General features: G+C 43.0%; 2 protein-coding genes across 2 annotated transcripts in view; one reads left to right on the forward strand and one right to left on the reverse strand.

Moving 5' to 3' along the window:
• The first annotated feature begins 6,481 nt into the window (after positions 1 to 6,481).
• On the forward strand, positions 6,482 to 8,262 carry RMI2 (RecQ mediated genome instability 2). The gene is made up of 2 exons (XM_080386872.1): positions 6,482 to 6,817; positions 7,570 to 8,262. The coding sequence occupies exons 1-2, from the start codon at positions 6,547 to 6,549 to the stop codon at positions 7,716 to 7,718; spliced, it is 420 nt and encodes a 139-aa protein (XP_080242998.1). The 5' UTR covers positions 6,482 to 6,546; the 3' UTR covers positions 7,719 to 8,262.
• Positions 8,263 to 8,637: 375 nt separating this feature from the next.
• LOC308063603 (uncharacterized protein) overlaps positions 8,638 to 16,378 on the reverse strand; it is a 109,460-nt gene continuing 101,719 nt past the window's right edge. The window contains exons 71-73 of the mRNA XM_080386787.1: positions 14,867 to 14,986; positions 14,324 to 14,463; positions 8,638 to 11,404 (exon numbers count right to left, since the gene is read on the reverse strand). Of these exons, the coding sequence (XP_080242913.1) occupies positions 11,389 to 11,404; positions 14,324 to 14,463; positions 14,867 to 14,986 (276 nt within the window). The 3' untranslated portion in view covers positions 8,638 to 11,388. The remainder of the gene's footprint in view (positions 11,405 to 14,323; positions 14,464 to 14,866; positions 14,987 to 16,378) is intronic.

The following is a 16,378-nucleotide window of genomic DNA, read 5'->3' on the forward strand; positions in this document are numbered from 1 at the left end:
AAGCTTTTTTAGTCCATCTCAGTACATAAAAACAGAAAAGTGCTATCTATTATTGAGCAGCTTTAAACAAGTTTCACTGCTGTTGATTTCCTCTTTATATTATTTTTGCTTTTTCAGTCGTTCAGCAGTTCATGCTGCTGCAGAGAAGCACAAGGCCACCTGTTCCTTCAACTATGATTTTAGCTTTTGCTTTCTGAAGTACCAGTACCACTCAGCACTTAGCAGCATTCTTCCCATTTAAGGCGATTTCTGCTCTTCATCCCAGTATTGCAGCCAGCACCAGGTGAGTCAGGAGACCAGTTGCTCACAAGCAGTTTCCAAAGAGGTTGTCAGTGCTACTAGTGCCCAGTGCAGGATCCCTTTCATCTAGCGTCCCCAGGCAGTCACATGGGCAAAGCTTTAGTCACAGCTTCATGGAAAATAAATGCAGCCATTTTCCATGGAGATTCGCCGATCTCAAGAGCAATATTTGTTTAGTTATGGACAGTCACCACATCTGTGCCTGAGGTGATATTCCATGGGAATACAAGTAAAAAACATCGGCTAAAGGATATGGAACAGTGAGAAGTATTCACTTTTCACACAAGTTTTTAGTCACTAAGAAACAGCCGACTGGTCTGCTTGGCTGTGTGACCTGCAGCTGCCACCAAACCTGCTATCAAGTGTCTGTCGAAGACTCCACAAAATACTCCCTCTCACAGCAACAGAAATGAGGGCTTCCTCCTCTCTGGCTCCCTGGGAGCTCCTGGAGGCTCACCTCAAATCTGCCTCTTCAAGTAGCTTGATGTTAATTTTAAACTTCCAGAAGTTTTTTCCTGAATGAATGTAGGTATGTGCCAAGTGTGAGATCGGTATAAAATTCCTGAGTCATTATATTCAAACTCTGGGTCCTTTTTATCCAGTTCTAATGTTTTATTAATTTCAAATTACCTTGATTGTTGGTGGTATAGCTGTAATGTTTTTGGTTTAAACAAGATAAGGCTTGTAGGGAGAGATGAGCTCTTTGATTAGACCTGAGAAAGATCTTGCTTGCTGGAAAATTTGGGAATTAGTAAAAGCCTCTCTCTGCTAAGCACCAGAAATTTATTTCATGAATCTTTGAACAGGCCTTGAGTGGTGCAGGACCCTGCCAATGTATGCTCTGGAATGGCTGTAACTTCTCAGCCTTACTGACCTCTATGTATATCTCTAATAATTGACATCTCAGATTTTTAAGTTTTCAAAAATAACGTGCCACACTTCTTGTTACTTTTCTTTAGGAAAATTATTCTGCTTTCACTCCACTGGATGAACTGGATGCTGACAATGCTAACCAGAGTTTATTTATGCAAAGCCAGCAACTGTCAAGGGAGCACACTACGGTCTGTATTCCCCTACACCGGTTGTAGGGGCTCCCCAGTCCTGTTAAGCTTCTCCTAAACATCCAGTTCTTTTATGTAGTGAAATGAAGTCAGAAAGGCTGAATGACTGAGGTCTCCTCGCTACAGGCTTAACTTCAGACAGGACAAAGATCTAACACTTTGGATGCCATTCATATTAAAAAGAGTTCGGTTTTTTTCTCGGTTCAGGAGTTTGAATAAGCTCATCTGGAAGCCAGCTTTACAGACTATTTCCAGCACAGCAAGCGCTACTGGTAAAGTAAAGACTATGATTAATTCCTTTATTTTTTCCACTTTCATCATGTCATAGTCCTATTCCATAGAATGCTGATTTCTTTCAGTTACATACATATAGCATATTTATAGCACAGACAGAAATAAACAGGTGACACTCACTTCTGCAGAATGGGACTGGAGCTCTCTAAGCATTTCCTCTTAAGTATTCTTTGTAAATGAAATGAGTCAGCTAAGCTGGAGGGCATCACACTGTTTTCACAGCCTGTAAGCTACCATCAGTAGGGATGTGTGGTGAGTGACTGGAACTGGTTAAGTTTGCGGGATGGTGCCAGCAATGGAATAATTTCTCATGTTAAGGCTCGCTGTACGAGCCAAGGCTTCCACACTCTCTGAGGAGATGCCTGAGCCAGATGCTGGTTTTCCTCTGCCACACACTGCATGCAGTTGGCAGCTGCTGGCAGCTGCAGGAAGACTCTTGCCATAATCCTCTTATTGATTCCACTAAGCAAACACTAACACACCATGTATAGCATCTGTATTAGGTTCTCAAGAAAAAAAAAAAAAAAAAAAAAGAGCATGAGCGGGTGCCTTGCCAACGCTTGACTTGATAGCATTTGCCACAAAAGTTAGTTTGTCTTAAGAGTGACTCCCATACAGTTTTGGCAGGACAACACTACGGGAGAGGCCAGGCTTTTCTTCTTGTTGTTAGCTGTGTTATGATGTTTGTCACTTACATTAACCTGCCTTGTCCAAGTCACTTCTAAAAGGTCACTTACTGAGAGCTACCTGCTAACTAAAGCTTTGACAGGTTGCTTCTAGAGTTTTCCTGTTTCAGCAGATGACTTGCCTGGCTCCAGGTCTTTTGAAATCGCTGGTCAAACATAATTTAGCATCCATATGCCAGACTGGTAAGTCCCAAAGCATAAATTACAAGCAGCTGAAGTTCAGGTTAGGGATGCAAATACTTCTGACCCATTAATTCCAACCCACTGACCCATTAATTTCAAATCATTAATTAAATTCAGTGATGGTGAAAAGCCTAAAAAAAAAAATCCCTGAAGGATGAGGATGGTTTTCCAGACTCCATCCAGCATGACAGCATGTCCAAATTGTATCTTTTATATGGTACAAAACAAACACCAGGAAACAATTGAATTTTATATTCTTGTGATTGTTTCATATAGTTCTGTGTGTGCAGTATAAGAAAACAAGCCTAAATTAGGGTCGACCTCTTAAAGGTGAAACTTGATAGTTCTTGTCTGTGTTAAAAGCTGTCCTTCAGTGGTGTTTCATATGAATACCAGGAAGAGGAAGAGTTTGTCTCAGATCCTTCTTCTCATTTACGGAGTAATGCATTTTTACAAAGCCTTGTTTTCTTATCTTGATTCTGTCATGCTACCTTCTGTATGCTCCTTCCTTTTACTGAAGGAGGATATGAGAGACACGATCCTATCACCTTGCAGTTTACTCTGTGATTGTGGGCAGACAGTGTTTGCAAGAGACACTAAGACAGAGCAGCACCCGCCAGCACGTTGCAGAACAGAGCGGGTGGGGAGCTGCTGTTGTCCTGTCTGCATCACACTTGAAGCCCCTGAGCTGCTGGGCTGTCACGAACAAGTTTTTCTGTACTATTTGTTTTATGGACATTGGTGGGCCATTCAGATGTTACCATCAGCTCCTTGCTTCATGACTTTTCTTCCATTCATCTGTGGAGCTTCCAGGGGGGGCCTGTTTCCAGAGCAAGTATTCAGACAATAGCAAAAATAATTTTTTTTAAAAAAAAATTGTAATTGCTTGGATTCCAAATCTAAAAAAAATAATTAAAACTTTTTTTGAAGTGTAGTTAGTGACTTCTCAGTATGAGGAAAAAGAAACCGAGAAATAAAATTGAAGAACCTTTTCTGTACACATTAACCAATGGACTGGGACAGAGATCTTATTTTAAAACTCTTTTAAGTAGGGTGAAAGACAATAAAATATCAGAATTTCTGGCCAAGGGACAGACTTTATGCAGTGAGGATATATTCAAGCTGTAGCCCTATATATAGTACTAAATTTGCCTTTACACAATCCTGCTTTATTTACCCCTTAGTACAAAACCCTTTTTTCCCCACTTTATTTTACAAAGCCGCCTCTGGCTTCATAGATTTTCTGATTGTGCAATATCATCCTTTTACCAAAATTAGAGAGGGGAGCACAGAACTGCTTCCATTTTAAGGAGTGCTGTCACTGAGAGTGTGAAAAGGTCTGAGCTGGGCAGAAAATTTCAAGTTGCTGCTTCTTTGGAAATCTCTTTTCAGGGAAATCTAGGGTCAAATTCTTTCCTAAGTTCTCTTGACACCATACCAACAAAACAATGCCAGAGTCATTGCAGGAGACCAGGCTCCTGCTATGCTCCCAGCTATCTTATCTGCAAGTAGTCTGACCTTTTTTTTACCCGTACTGTGCCAGCATGAGGAATAACGTCCTTGAAGACTGCTTTGAAGAAAGGTGCATGTTGTAGTAGCAGGCAGAAGATTGATTCCTTCTTTTTAATCTCTTTTTAAATTTTAAAAAAAAAAAACAACCGAAAACTCTGTCCCAACCAGCATGCTCTCAGAAAATGTGTTGAAATTTAATCCAGTGTAATTTACAGCCTGTCAGCCATCAATTCATTGCCTTTCCCAACTGTGTGCTGAACTTCCTCTGTTACCCTTAAATCAGGGGATGATCAGTGTGGGATCAGCTCCAGAAAACAGTCTGTGGAGGCCCCCAAGACATTTTTCCTGCAGCTGCAGAACATGTCTACATGTTGAGCTGAGCCAGTTCTTTGATAAGACCATTGCAGATAATTTAGTATAAGTTTGCACTTTACTGAAAGATAAGGATTTTCTGGTTTAGGAAAACAAATCCATTTCTCAATGCAGATTGCCAGTGCTTCTGCCCTTCTTATAACACAGTTTCTTCACGGAAAATCTTTTAAAAGGGACCTTTTAGTTTCTCCTGGAAATTACACTCTTGTAGGGGTCTTGCCTTCTTCTGTAGATTTAATGGCTTAATAAGCATTAGACCCTCCTATTATACAGTAACAAATAGGAATACAATACTTTTATCAATATTTGGCACAAATGATTTTTTTATGTGAAACTAAATATTGATGCTGTCAAGTGACTGCAGCTTAGGGGCATAAATTACAAATATTCTTCTCCTGTGAGCCTCGCTCAAATTTTGCTTTCATATACAGTAACTATCTAATGTCTTTCTATTCCTGTAAGCCATATGATTTGATTGCCAGATTACATGATTCTGTACTGTGCTTAGTGTTTTTATTGTTATTACCAATATTATATTTTATTCTTACTGTAAGTGGTAACAAAAAGGTAACTGCTTCCTTACACTATAAAAGGAATAAAGTCCCATTTGCAGAATGTCTCTCAACAGAAAATACCTCTGGAAAAAAGATATACTGAATAAATAATTCATAACATGATGGGTGAGTAGAAAAAAAGGTCTTTTGATGTATTCTGCTACTCAAAACAAAACTGGATTTTTTAAAGTAACTGACTATTTTAATGGAGAACAAAATCTGCTTTAAAGAAGAGTGATGACAGGGGAGTCAGTCTTACGTGCGTTTTTACCTATTTTGCACTTTTGTAGGTAATAAAATTTGTGAAACTGAGGAATCCATCCCCTTGCTTTTCCCGATTATTTTCTTTTTCTTTGTTCCATCCTCCTGTTTTTCCATTATCTTATTTCTTGGCTTATTTCCTGAATGAAATGTCAACTCAGCCACCCAAAGGAAACCATAACATTTCAAGGATTTCTGATTGCAGCAAAGTGAATTAGCTAGTCTGTAACATAAACAGAGAGCAAATAAATTCTTAAAGGCCTTGGAGTTAAAGTCTCCCAGCTTAAAGCTGCTTATGCTTTCAGTGCATTATGCTCCAGATTTCCATGTAAGTATATATTAAAAAAGAAAAAAAGATATCCTGAAGGCATCCCTGAGAAAATCGGCACGTGCATTTTCATTTCTTCCCATGAAACTGGAGGATCTTCGTCAACTAAACAGTAAACATTAAGGGATCATTTATTGGTAAGCAGTGAAGAAATACCATGGGAAAATATCTGGGATGGCTCCAGCAGCCTGGGAGGGAGCGTGGGCAAGTGTGACACGAGGTGACCCTGGGCTGGGGGCACAGAGCAGAAACCAGGCGGCGGGGCGGCTTTGCTCAGGTGGAGCTGGCACGGCAGGAAGTATTCTTTGCTCAAAACAAACCACCCAAACAGATTTTGACTAGTTTTTTTGCAGGTAAAGGAGTCAATCCTGAACAGAATTCAGGTGAAATGAGAACCTGCTGGTCTAGAACTCCGGTGGGGCTCTTGATTGCCACCGGTGGGAGAGGGGGCGCCGGCCCCAGCCGGCCGGTGACCTGCGGGGTCACTTTCCACCGAGTCCGGCGCTGCAGCCCGGGAGGCGCTGAGGCGGGCGCTCGCCGGGGCAGGTAAGCCACCCGGGAGCGGCTTCTCTGGTTCGCCATTTGCGTCAAAAAACCCGCGTCAAAGCGCACCCCTGCCAAGTGCTTCATTTTCCATGTAAGCCCTTTGTTTTTTACGCAGAAAGCTCGGCCGCAGGTGTGCCGGCTGGGGGGGGGGGGGGCGGGTGGGTTCTGGCGAACCGGGCGGGCGGTTTGCGGGCGGCGGGCCCGCCGCACCGCAGTTACCGTGAATTGCCGCCCCTCGTGTGAAGCTGAAGCGAAGGGGCGCGGCTGGGCGGCCACGCACAAGCGAGCCGGCTGCCACCCCCGGCTTCGTTGTAAAGCGCCGCCGCCGGGGCCGCCCCCCTCAGCGGCAGCTGCCGGCGCCTCAGCCGCCGCCGCGCGCCGCTTCCCGCCCAGCCCCGCCCCGCCCTCAGCGGCTGCGCGCCCTTGGCGCCGCCCCCCGCCGCAGCGGCATGGCGGGCTCCGCGCCGGGGCCGCCGGTGAAGGTGCTGGCGGCCCAGCTGCGGGAGGCCGTGCGGGGCGCCGGCGGGACGTGGCAGTTGGGCCGGGCGCAGGCGGGCCGGGCGCCGCTGCACCTGTGGGCCGTGTGGATGCAGGGCACCGTGCTGGAGGTGAAGCGCGGCGGCGGGCGCGGCGGCTCGGCCCGGCTGCAGGACGGCAGCGGGCCCTTCACCGTGCTGGGGGTGGAGGAGGTGCCCAAAGGGCGGCCCTGCCTCAGCGCAGGTAGGGGCCGGCGGCGGGGCGGGCGCTGCGCGGTTGGGGGCGGCCCGGGGCGCGTTCCCTCCCCTCCCCGCGCCCATTTTGAGGTAGTTGGGCTCGGTCCCGCCGGCTGTCTCGGGCCGCCCGGGCGGGCGGGGCTGGGGGCACGGCCTTGCGGCGGCGCCCACCCGCGGGGGCCGTCAGGTGGGGCCGCCGCGTGGGTCTGGGGGCGCGCGGGGCCCTGCGCTGCCCTGTCCCGCCAGCGCCGTGCGGACAGAGCCCGCTCCCGCTGCTCCAGCTGCGGGAAACGTTCGGCCAGACAGGGGCGGCGCAGAGAGCTGTGAGCCTAGGCACAAGGGTAGGGAATTTTTTCCCCTCCTTTTTGCTTCCCTTCACCAGTAGGGTGAACTGGAACTGGAGAAGTGCTGGAACTACTACAGCGTTGCGGGAACTGCGGAACAAAATAGTCACGTTCCTTAATTTTCAGACTTCTGAGTTGTCCTCTGACCTCTTGCATGGCAGAACAAGGAATCGAGTGCTGGTTATGACTTTTACTGTATGTGAAAATCTAGTAAAATCTACTGCAAAAAATGGCTGTATGGATAATGAAACCTTTTTCTGAAATTTAGTTCTAAGCTATCGTAGTTCGAGTTTTCTTGCACATACTGGCAGCTTTAATTCAAACAGGAGGACTTGGTTTTCAATATTTTGCTTTCTGAATTAAAGTGAAAAGACAAAGCTTAATTCAATTTCACACTTGTTCTTCTGTTTTTTAGGGAAATACGTAATGGTGATGGGTGTGGTGCAGTCCTGCAGTCCTGAGCCTATTCTTCGAGCAATAAAGATGACAGATCTTTCTGAAAACCCTGTGCATAAGAATATGTGGAACTTTGAAGTGGAGGATTTGCACAGAGTCATCCCCTAGATCGTTTTTCTTCTGTCTAAAGTAACTGGAAATGTACTTTCTTCTTTTTTCTTTTTTTTCTTTTTTTTTTTTTTTTTTTTGTGCAGGACATTGAGCTATTCCGTGTATTTGTGGTTTCAAACAACCACCAGTTACTGTTGGAGTAAACCAAAGTAAATTGAGAAGTTGGGCTTGGAGTTAAGTGGAGGGATCGGTACATATCTGATGATAATAACAATGTTCAACTCTGACAGTCTCTTTTTATACTAAAATATCTGAGAAACACTTACTTTGATGCTTTCCGAGTAACTTGTCTATGCTGTTAAGAATGCTACGTGTTTCAACATATGTTAGTTGCTGTTTCTAGGAATAGGTGTTTAGATAGTCGTTCCTATAGCACTGTATTGGCAGCAAGGGCTGCACAGAACTCCTGTTACCGGGGTGAACTCAGTATGTGGAATGAAGGCAGAATGTGTTTTGGTCCATTTAGACTGGTTGGAAATAACATCTTTGCCTGTGTTTTTTCTTTCAGTAATAACCATATAAGTAAACTCTACTTGTAAGACAGATGTCTCTTTCTAACCATAAGTGGAGTCTCATACTTAAATACCTCTCTGGTTTCTGTGTTTCTGAAATATTGAAAGTGATATAATAAATAGCCCCTGTGTTCCAGAGAAGTGAAATTAACTGAAAAGATGCTATGCAGGATTCCTTGGAATAGGTTCTCCAGGTTCAAGATGCAAATACTTTTGCCGCCTCGTGAAACAGGCTTGCTGTGCCTGAGTGCATTTTTCTCTTTGAAGGTTTCCTTTCTTGTTCCAGTGTATGCTGGTTTTAGTTGTTTAAATAATTCTTAAATATATTTTATTTTTATCTTTCTTTTATGCTCTTGTGGAAGAAAAACCCAATGAAATGAAATCAAAAAGCCTTCAAAAAGCAGAACTGTTACTATTCTTTATTTCCCCACTTGTCTAAAAAGAATCTGAGTCCTAAAGGAAGCACTGTATTGTCTGTGTGGTATGACTTTATAGTTCAGGACTATATTGTCCAGCACTAGAGTTATATTAATTAGGAATGCATATAGGAAGGGAAGATGCTCTCTGATTGTACAACTTAAGACACGAATCAAGTGGTAACTAAATTTTAAAATTGTGGGATTCTGTTTTCAAAGCATATGGAAATTAAATTCTGTCTTTTAAGTAGATCCTTAAGCAAGACCTTTACAAATTAAGGACTGGATTTCAGGGTGCATTCCAGTCTTGTTTAGTGTTCCAAACCAGACCACATCAGAGGCAGTTGTATAATGGAAGTCTTGTGCTCTGAAACCCTGCTGATGAAATGCCAGAACACACATATGGACAGAATCTTGGCAGTCTGGGTTTATTTATTGTTATTAGTGCTGGGGGGAAATAGCCACTTGTGCAATGTTGTAGCCTTTCAGAAATGATCCATGTGGTCAGCACATTGGCTGGCAACTTTTTATCCATTGATAGATACTTTTCCATCTGAATGCTTCTTGCACTAGGAACCTGAACTCAACTTACAAATGTTAACTCAAGTAAGTTCACCTTGCCATGCTTTTTGACTGGGCAGTAAAACCCTGCTGGATCCTTGCTAGTGTCAGTAAATCCACAGCAAAGTTAAATACGGCTTGTAGCACCTGCCATACGTAGTGTGCGCACCATGTAGCGGCTGTCAGGAGTGAACCTACTGTCAATCCATCTGGTAGTCAGGCATATTTGCTGAATGCATCTGAAAAGTTGAATCTATATGGGATTGGATTGTATTTACGTAGGGATTGATTGGATTTGTAGAGCACTTATTTGCATCTTTTTCCACCCTCTCCTATCCAGAGGCTTATGAGTGAAAGCATCGGGTTTCTTTGCTCCCTTGCTAACAGTCAGTTCTAAGCATAATGAGATCTGGATCTCTTCACTGCTTGATTTAGTGTGTTTCAGTATCTGTCTGCCTCTGTACTGTGCATTTGAGCTCACTGAAAACCCTAAACTCTGGTTCCATCCTCTCAGCAAGTGTCACATATTTGATCAGTACAAAGCTATAAATGTTGCTTGGCGGTTGACTGGAAGGTGTGCTGCCGAAGTAATGCATCAGAAAGGCCTGCAATGACATTAGTAAAACAGTAAACCCAGTAACTTTTAAGGGCTTTAAAGCCAAGACTGGATGCTTTTATGACAGTTCACATTGAGAAGTGTTTTCCTAGGAATTCCAAGCAAAAGATGCCCGTAGCAAAGCTGAACGTCAAGCTCCTAAACAAAAGACTTGTAGTGACTTGGAGTTTAGCTGTGCTTTGCCTCCTGAGTGGCTGATGCAGCTTGTGGCTGTTGGTGGCTTCTGTACCACCTAGGTTTAAGGGTCGGGCTGCATTGCCTTGTCTGGGTTCTCAACAGTTTGGCACTGTAGGGCTCTACTGGGTAGCAGGAGCTCTCCCTTTGCCACACCTTAACTCATTTCAAGTTCTACGGAAGAGTGTGGGCTGGTCTGTGATTTTTGTTGCTGTTGATAGCAGAGGATGTAGCTGAGATGTTAGAGGGTGAGGGGCTTCTCTAGTGCTGTCTTGCGGAGGGAGAGGTCAAAGCTGGGATCTTGTTCTAAGAGTGCTTGGTACTGGGACCTTGGAGAGGGCAGGGGAATGGCTGTAGATTGCAGGAAGGCTTCTGTGTGCTCAGCAGTAGCTGTGTCGTAACTGGAACGTAGTTACACTTGTCCTGACGCAAATACCAGTATCTGGGGAACACAGCTGGCAGGAATGTGAGGTTCTGTGTATTTCAAACTTCCTTGGCCTGTGTTAGATCCTCAAAACCAACACTTTGCTACCGAGTTTTAGGGCGTAAGAGTTTGCGTGATGTGCATAAATGTCTGTGAAGTTTGTAGCTCTGGAGTTTCTGCGTGTCACCTACAAAAAGGCCATGTTGAAGGTGAGCTGTAGGCACTAAAAATATTCACACTTGGAAGAATGACTGACTTAACCATGCTATGGTCCTTCAAGGTCAGCTGGGTGTGGGTGGGTGATCAGAATGAGCAGTTCCCACTCTCCAGCAAGCCGTGAGGCAAGATCGGAGCCATTTTACACATTAAAAAGGGAAAAATCAACCAGCACAAAAATGATTAAACGCTTTCAATTATTTAAACACATTACTTCTATCTTAGCCCTCTTGCGTGCTGGGGTACTTCCCTGGAAAAAGGTCACTTTCTCCAGAATTTACTGAACGGCTGAGTGTCAGTTCTGGAGAAAAAAGGAGTCAGCATCTATGCACAGGCTCAAAGCTGATATGCTGCTTTCACAGTGCAGCACACTTGTTCTAATCTGAGCTGGAAAAGACCTTTTGTCATCTTTTAAATGTATCCATGCTGTGGTTCGTGGCTTATGAAGGGGCCATTTTGCCACTGAATGGGGGAACTTTCTTGAAGTAACTGATACGCTTATGTCCAGTTTCTTCCAGTTGATTATAGTTTCTTGTCACTGCAGTGAAATCATTCCTCTTACCCTTAGGTGTTTCTGGGTGAAAAGGTTTCCTTTTATACTGTATATGCTCCATTATAACGATAGTCCTAACACTAATTCATTCACACTTCTACTGTTCTACCTACTGTTGCTTCTAGCTTGTCTACCTAACCAGCTGTTTTCGGGTGCTGAAAGGGTTCTTCCATCTTCAGGGCTGGTGTCTGCCATTCAGAACTGGCTCAAGCTGAAATGAAGAAGAGATGAAATCCAGTCAAGGGGCTGGTAAGTATTTGAAGGATAGAAAGTAACAAGTGACACGTATGACAAGCTGCTATTATTCTGAATTACAAGAAATCTATGAAGGGAAAAATAGCATCAACTATGTTTATGACATCGTCAAAAAGCTGTGGGAAAAAGTACTCTAGCATTTTAGATAGAGTTTTATCTTGGATATGCTATATTGAAATAGAGAGGTAAGGGTCTTTCTTCAGGTTTGATGATAAAATCACATTTAGGAGGGAAAGAGTAGCATTATTACTAAAGTTTATAGGCTCTGGCTAGTTCAGCTATCCAATGGAAGATCCTGGACAAGAACGAATTTCTAGAAAGTAGTGCAGAGGTAGCTGTTCTGGCTGAAGCGTTCTCTTTGGTTCTCATGACCATAGATGGCTGTTGGTTATGCGTGACTAGCCTGGCTGTTGCAAACTCTTTCACAATATCAAACCAAATTCTCTTAGTGCAGTTTGGTCTGTTACACTTCCCTCTTTAGTGTGTTTACATATTTAAAGACTTACTCAGCCCTTCAGTTATTCCCCACAGAGAGACCTCAGGACTTCCTCAGCTGGTTCACAACTTAATGAAAACATGATGTCCAAACTTGGGATGCGTAAAGTAAGCTGACTAGGGAAGAAGTCTTTCTTGTCTTAAATGTGTTTAGTCACGTGTACATCCCCGGTATGCTGTGCTTGTTCATAGCATGTTACTGCTGTGAACTGAGCTTGTGAGCCACTGGAACGCCAATCCCTTTCCCCAGAAATGAGATAACGTAAACTAGCAGCACTCACTGACTTCAGTCTTTTGGCTACCAAGCCATTCTAAAACTGTTTTCAACTGAATATTCAGGCTCAGATGTAACAAAATTTGTCTCTGTATTTCATACATGTATGTTGAAGAGTTCTACTGGAGCTAAAACAGTGTACTGCATACAAGATACTCCCCAGAAATTTCATGGCCACCTACTGCTTACACTCTGGGTGAAGTGAATGAGTAAGGCAGATAATGACATGTGCCAATATTGCTGCATGTGGGAGTGTATGCATGTGGTGCACTTAGAAATTGAGCATTCTTTTTCTAGGATTTTATTTTATGGCTAATACAGTCATCTACAGATACTTGATAGTTATTCCCTTCCATAATGGGTGAGAATTCAGCAAATACTTGCAAATATTTTTTTAAGCCTATCACAAATATATTTGTAGTCACCAAATGATTCCATTGAGTGAGTTTACGAATGTAAATGAATATATGCAATAGTCATCACATATATTACAAAACCCACCCTGTTTTCTAATTACGCTTAGCAAAGCATGGTGCGTAAAGTTAGGAATGTAAACCCAAGGGCTTCATTTCAAGTAAAAGCATAACTGGCTCATTTGCATGAATCTGTCATTTACTTAGAGTAAATGTTTCCATTGCGGTCTTGTAAAGGTATAATTACATCTTTAGTTATCACTTGATCAAGTGTATCAGTCATTGGTATGACTGATAGTTTGTATGTGTGTTTCCTTTAATGTTCTCATTCAATAAAAAGATATAAGCATATAGCAAATGTCAGAGAAGGCTTTCTGCTTTTTTTTGTCTAAGCTAGTAGTAACAGAATGCAGATGAATAAAAAGTTTTGGAGATAATCTTGGTCACCTCTGTTAAGACAGCAGTGTGTGGGTCGTCAGTATTACTCAAGTGGTACAAATTAGCATTGTTTGTGTATTGTTATTTAGCAATCTGTAGTTCAACAAAGGTACTGTACTGTACGCAGCGTATGCAATGGAGGCAGAGTTTAACAAAAAACCTGCAGACAAGCTGTATAGTGCAAATTTGTGAATATACATAATACAGAAAATGCTGAAATATATAGATGCTACCATCCTTAAAGGGTAAGTTGTTTCATATCACTGCTGTTCTCCGGCCTGGATGGCCATTTGTTCCTTAGGTACTTGGACTGTAATATAGCCAAGTTTGACTGGAGTAAGGTAACGCATACTGGAAATGGCAGCTGTGCAGCTGAACTGTGCAGTAACTCTCAAGAAAAGAAATAAGGGGACTAAATTTTGTTACTAGCAAGTATTTTGGGGTTGTGAACTTTGATGTGTTTTTTCCTTTACATAAGAACAATTCTTTCCCCAAATTCTGCACTTGCCACACAGCAGAACAAGTGACTCCGGTCTCTCTTTAGAGCAGTAACTGTCCTACTCTAGTCTTTGCAGCAATGTGCAATGCACTGTGCGCACCTTCACTGAAAATGTGAGGATCCAGAGCTAATTCACACAGTAACAACAGAAATGAGCAAGGATTGCAATTCAAAAATTCCAAGCCAGCACTACTGCTCTTTTCAGGCTTTTCAGCTTTCTTTGCATTTTTAAACAGATTCCCAGAAGTCAGCCATCCAGATGACAGCTGCGTTAAAATACAAGTATTGATAATCTTGAAATTCTAGGTTAAGTTTAAAGATAAATAAATTTCATTAGAAGAGACAAAAATAGGTCACTGTAGTATTTATTACTGTTAACATGAACCAAACACATTATTCAGAGAAAAAATAAAGCAACAAAAATAGTATCTGAGAAGTGGAACTCCTAGGAGCAATCACACCATATTCTGCAAGTATCCTTCTGCCACCTCTTACACAGCAACGGAGGAGGAAATAAGGAGGCCGGGGGTAAGTATGTATTAGATGGGTTACGGTGTGCTACTGCAGGTGTTCCTTCTGCAGGAAGGGTGAGATGGAGAAGGAGCAAGAAGAGTAATTCCAGGAATAGGACCTTTTTTGCTCATGCCCATGGTCAGACTCATTAGTTTTATTTCCTCGTGTGCTCTTGAGTAGCAGACATGTAAGTAATGGAGCAACACAGTCAGAATATTGAGGATGAAAAGACATGAGACTTACCACTGAGGAGGCATTTCCACAGGGACAAAGTTTCGGTTGCACAAATGAACAAAAGCTGCTGCTAAACTGCAGGCAGCCTTCAGCTCGTGTGAGTCACAGGTGTCGCGTGTACACATGCTGTAGAATGGTTCAGGGTCCACCTGTAACACAGAAAGGACTTTTTAGAGGGGTGCGCAGGGTGCAGGCGTACACCTCCTCTGCGACAGCCACCTGGCAGCACACCTGCGGGCAACCTGAGAAGGAAGTTCCATTTGTGTCTCCCCCCACTGCCCTTTTTATTCTTTTCCTAAGGCTGAGGGGTTTCTTTTTCCAAATTCTAGACTGGTATGCTGAGGAGTCATGGCACTGTTTTGTGGATGTCAAGGACCTTAATTCGTATTTATGGAAATACAACACCTTTTTTTCTGTCTGGATTGTTGTTCAGATTACTTCTGAAGTTATCCGCAACTGAAGTTCTATAGCCTTGCAAGAATTATACATAGTCCTTTGAAGTGTGACATTTGGGTATGTGGATATTCCTTTGGTGGCTGAAGTTATACTTACAACTTTGAAGCAGTTCCTGAGAAGTGAACGTGACTCTTCAAAAAACACTTTACAGACTTTTTGCTTAGCTGTCATTGGACACTGCTTCACTTTTTTCTGCACCGGTCTGCACTTGTTCACCTGGGAAAACACAATTACGCAAGTTTTTCGTTTGTGTTTTTAGACATTACTGTAGCATGAATTCTTCAGGTTTCCAAGAGTGAGATGGTTTGAAGGAAGATGCAGGCAGCTCAGTACACTGCTCTGATTAACATTTATTGTTCATTAATGTTGAGAAGTACCTTGCACTGTTCCTCAACAAAAACGTGTATCTCATAAATATTACGAAGTATGCACGTTGTTTCCTTTTTCTATTGATTTTGTTATTCACTGAAGGATTTTAGCATGTGGCTGCTGACAGTACGTTGTTGGCTAGTTGTCTTTATGTATGACGGATCAGAGCTGTGCTTTTACTAGATGTTTTTGCTGGGAGAAAAAAATCTTCATATCCTTGCTGGGTTATTCATAGCTAACAAACAACAAGAAGGCTTTAAAAAACCCCCAAAAATCCGAACTGGAGGTGCCTACAATTACAAGGCTTTGGACGATAAAATAGGAATGGATTTTTGCTGTACGTGGTTCAGGTAAGGTTCCTTAGCGCACCACTTGAAAGCTGAACTAGCGAAGAGCAGCGTCAGCTAAAGTGTCTTGGGATTTGTTTTGACTAAACACTGGTTTTAGTACTCTGTATTGGATCAGCAACTTAGTGGGGTTTTAATCAGTAATTTCCTGGCAAATCTTTGAATTTAGAAGTTCTTTAAGCAAGTATAAGCTCAAGTTATTTTAATTACTAAGAAAAATTAACTACCTGTTTAATCTCTCAGGTGATGCTCATCCTGCAGGAAGCAGACATTTGCAGTGTCCTCACTAACTTCCATGTTTCGTACAGCAGCCTCTCGTTAGCACTAGAACCCCACCGGTGGCATTTGTGAGGTCAGTGTATGACAAGGGCTTGTAACAGAGCCCTTGGTAGCGAGCTGCCAGTCCCCGGTTAGTGCAGTGTGAGGGGACCCCAGCAATGCAGGGTGATGACTCACTCCTTTTATTTCAGGCTTTGATACCTGGCCAGATTTAAACCGCGTTTTCTATTTTCTGTATCACATATAGTTGTGCTAAAACTTCTGGCCAGGAAGGATTTTTGCAAGCTCTGTTTTATCTGCACAGCCGAATATACTGCCTAAACCAGCTCCTGCCACTGGATCATCTCCTACTGCTTTAGAAAAGTTCCTAAGACTTTTGAGTGAGCTCCTGACTTGGCACATCTGTATTTCTGGCCACCGCTTTAATGATGTATGACAGCAGTACATTATTGGCAAGTCGGTCTTTTTGCTACTATTTTTCGAAGGGGATATGACTGCAAAGAGCACAGAGTTCAGCTAGTCTCATCTATAAATTTTTCTTGGCAGTATACAGCTCTGCAAAGATGCCATGGCCTACAAATAAGGTGTACCAATCAACAGTGTAAGCACAGCC

The sequence above is a fragment of the Falco punctatus genome, assembly GCF_963210335.1.
Source record: "Falco punctatus genome assembly, chromosome: 4".
In the NCBI taxonomy this organism is placed as follows: Eukaryota; Metazoa; Chordata; class Aves; order Falconiformes; family Falconidae; genus Falco; species Falco punctatus.

What these genes read in the sequence shown, in the direction of transcription:
- RMI2 (XM_080386872.1), top strand. Translation starts at nt 6,547, where the DNA reads ATGGCGGGCTCCGCGCCGGGGCCGCCGGTGAAGGTGCTGGCGGCCCAG. An exon ending in GCGGCCCTGCCTCAGCGCAG is followed by an intron (nt 6,818 to 7,569) that starts GTAGGGGCCGGC and finishes TCTGTTTTTTAG; the next exon opens with GGAAATACGTAATGGTGATG.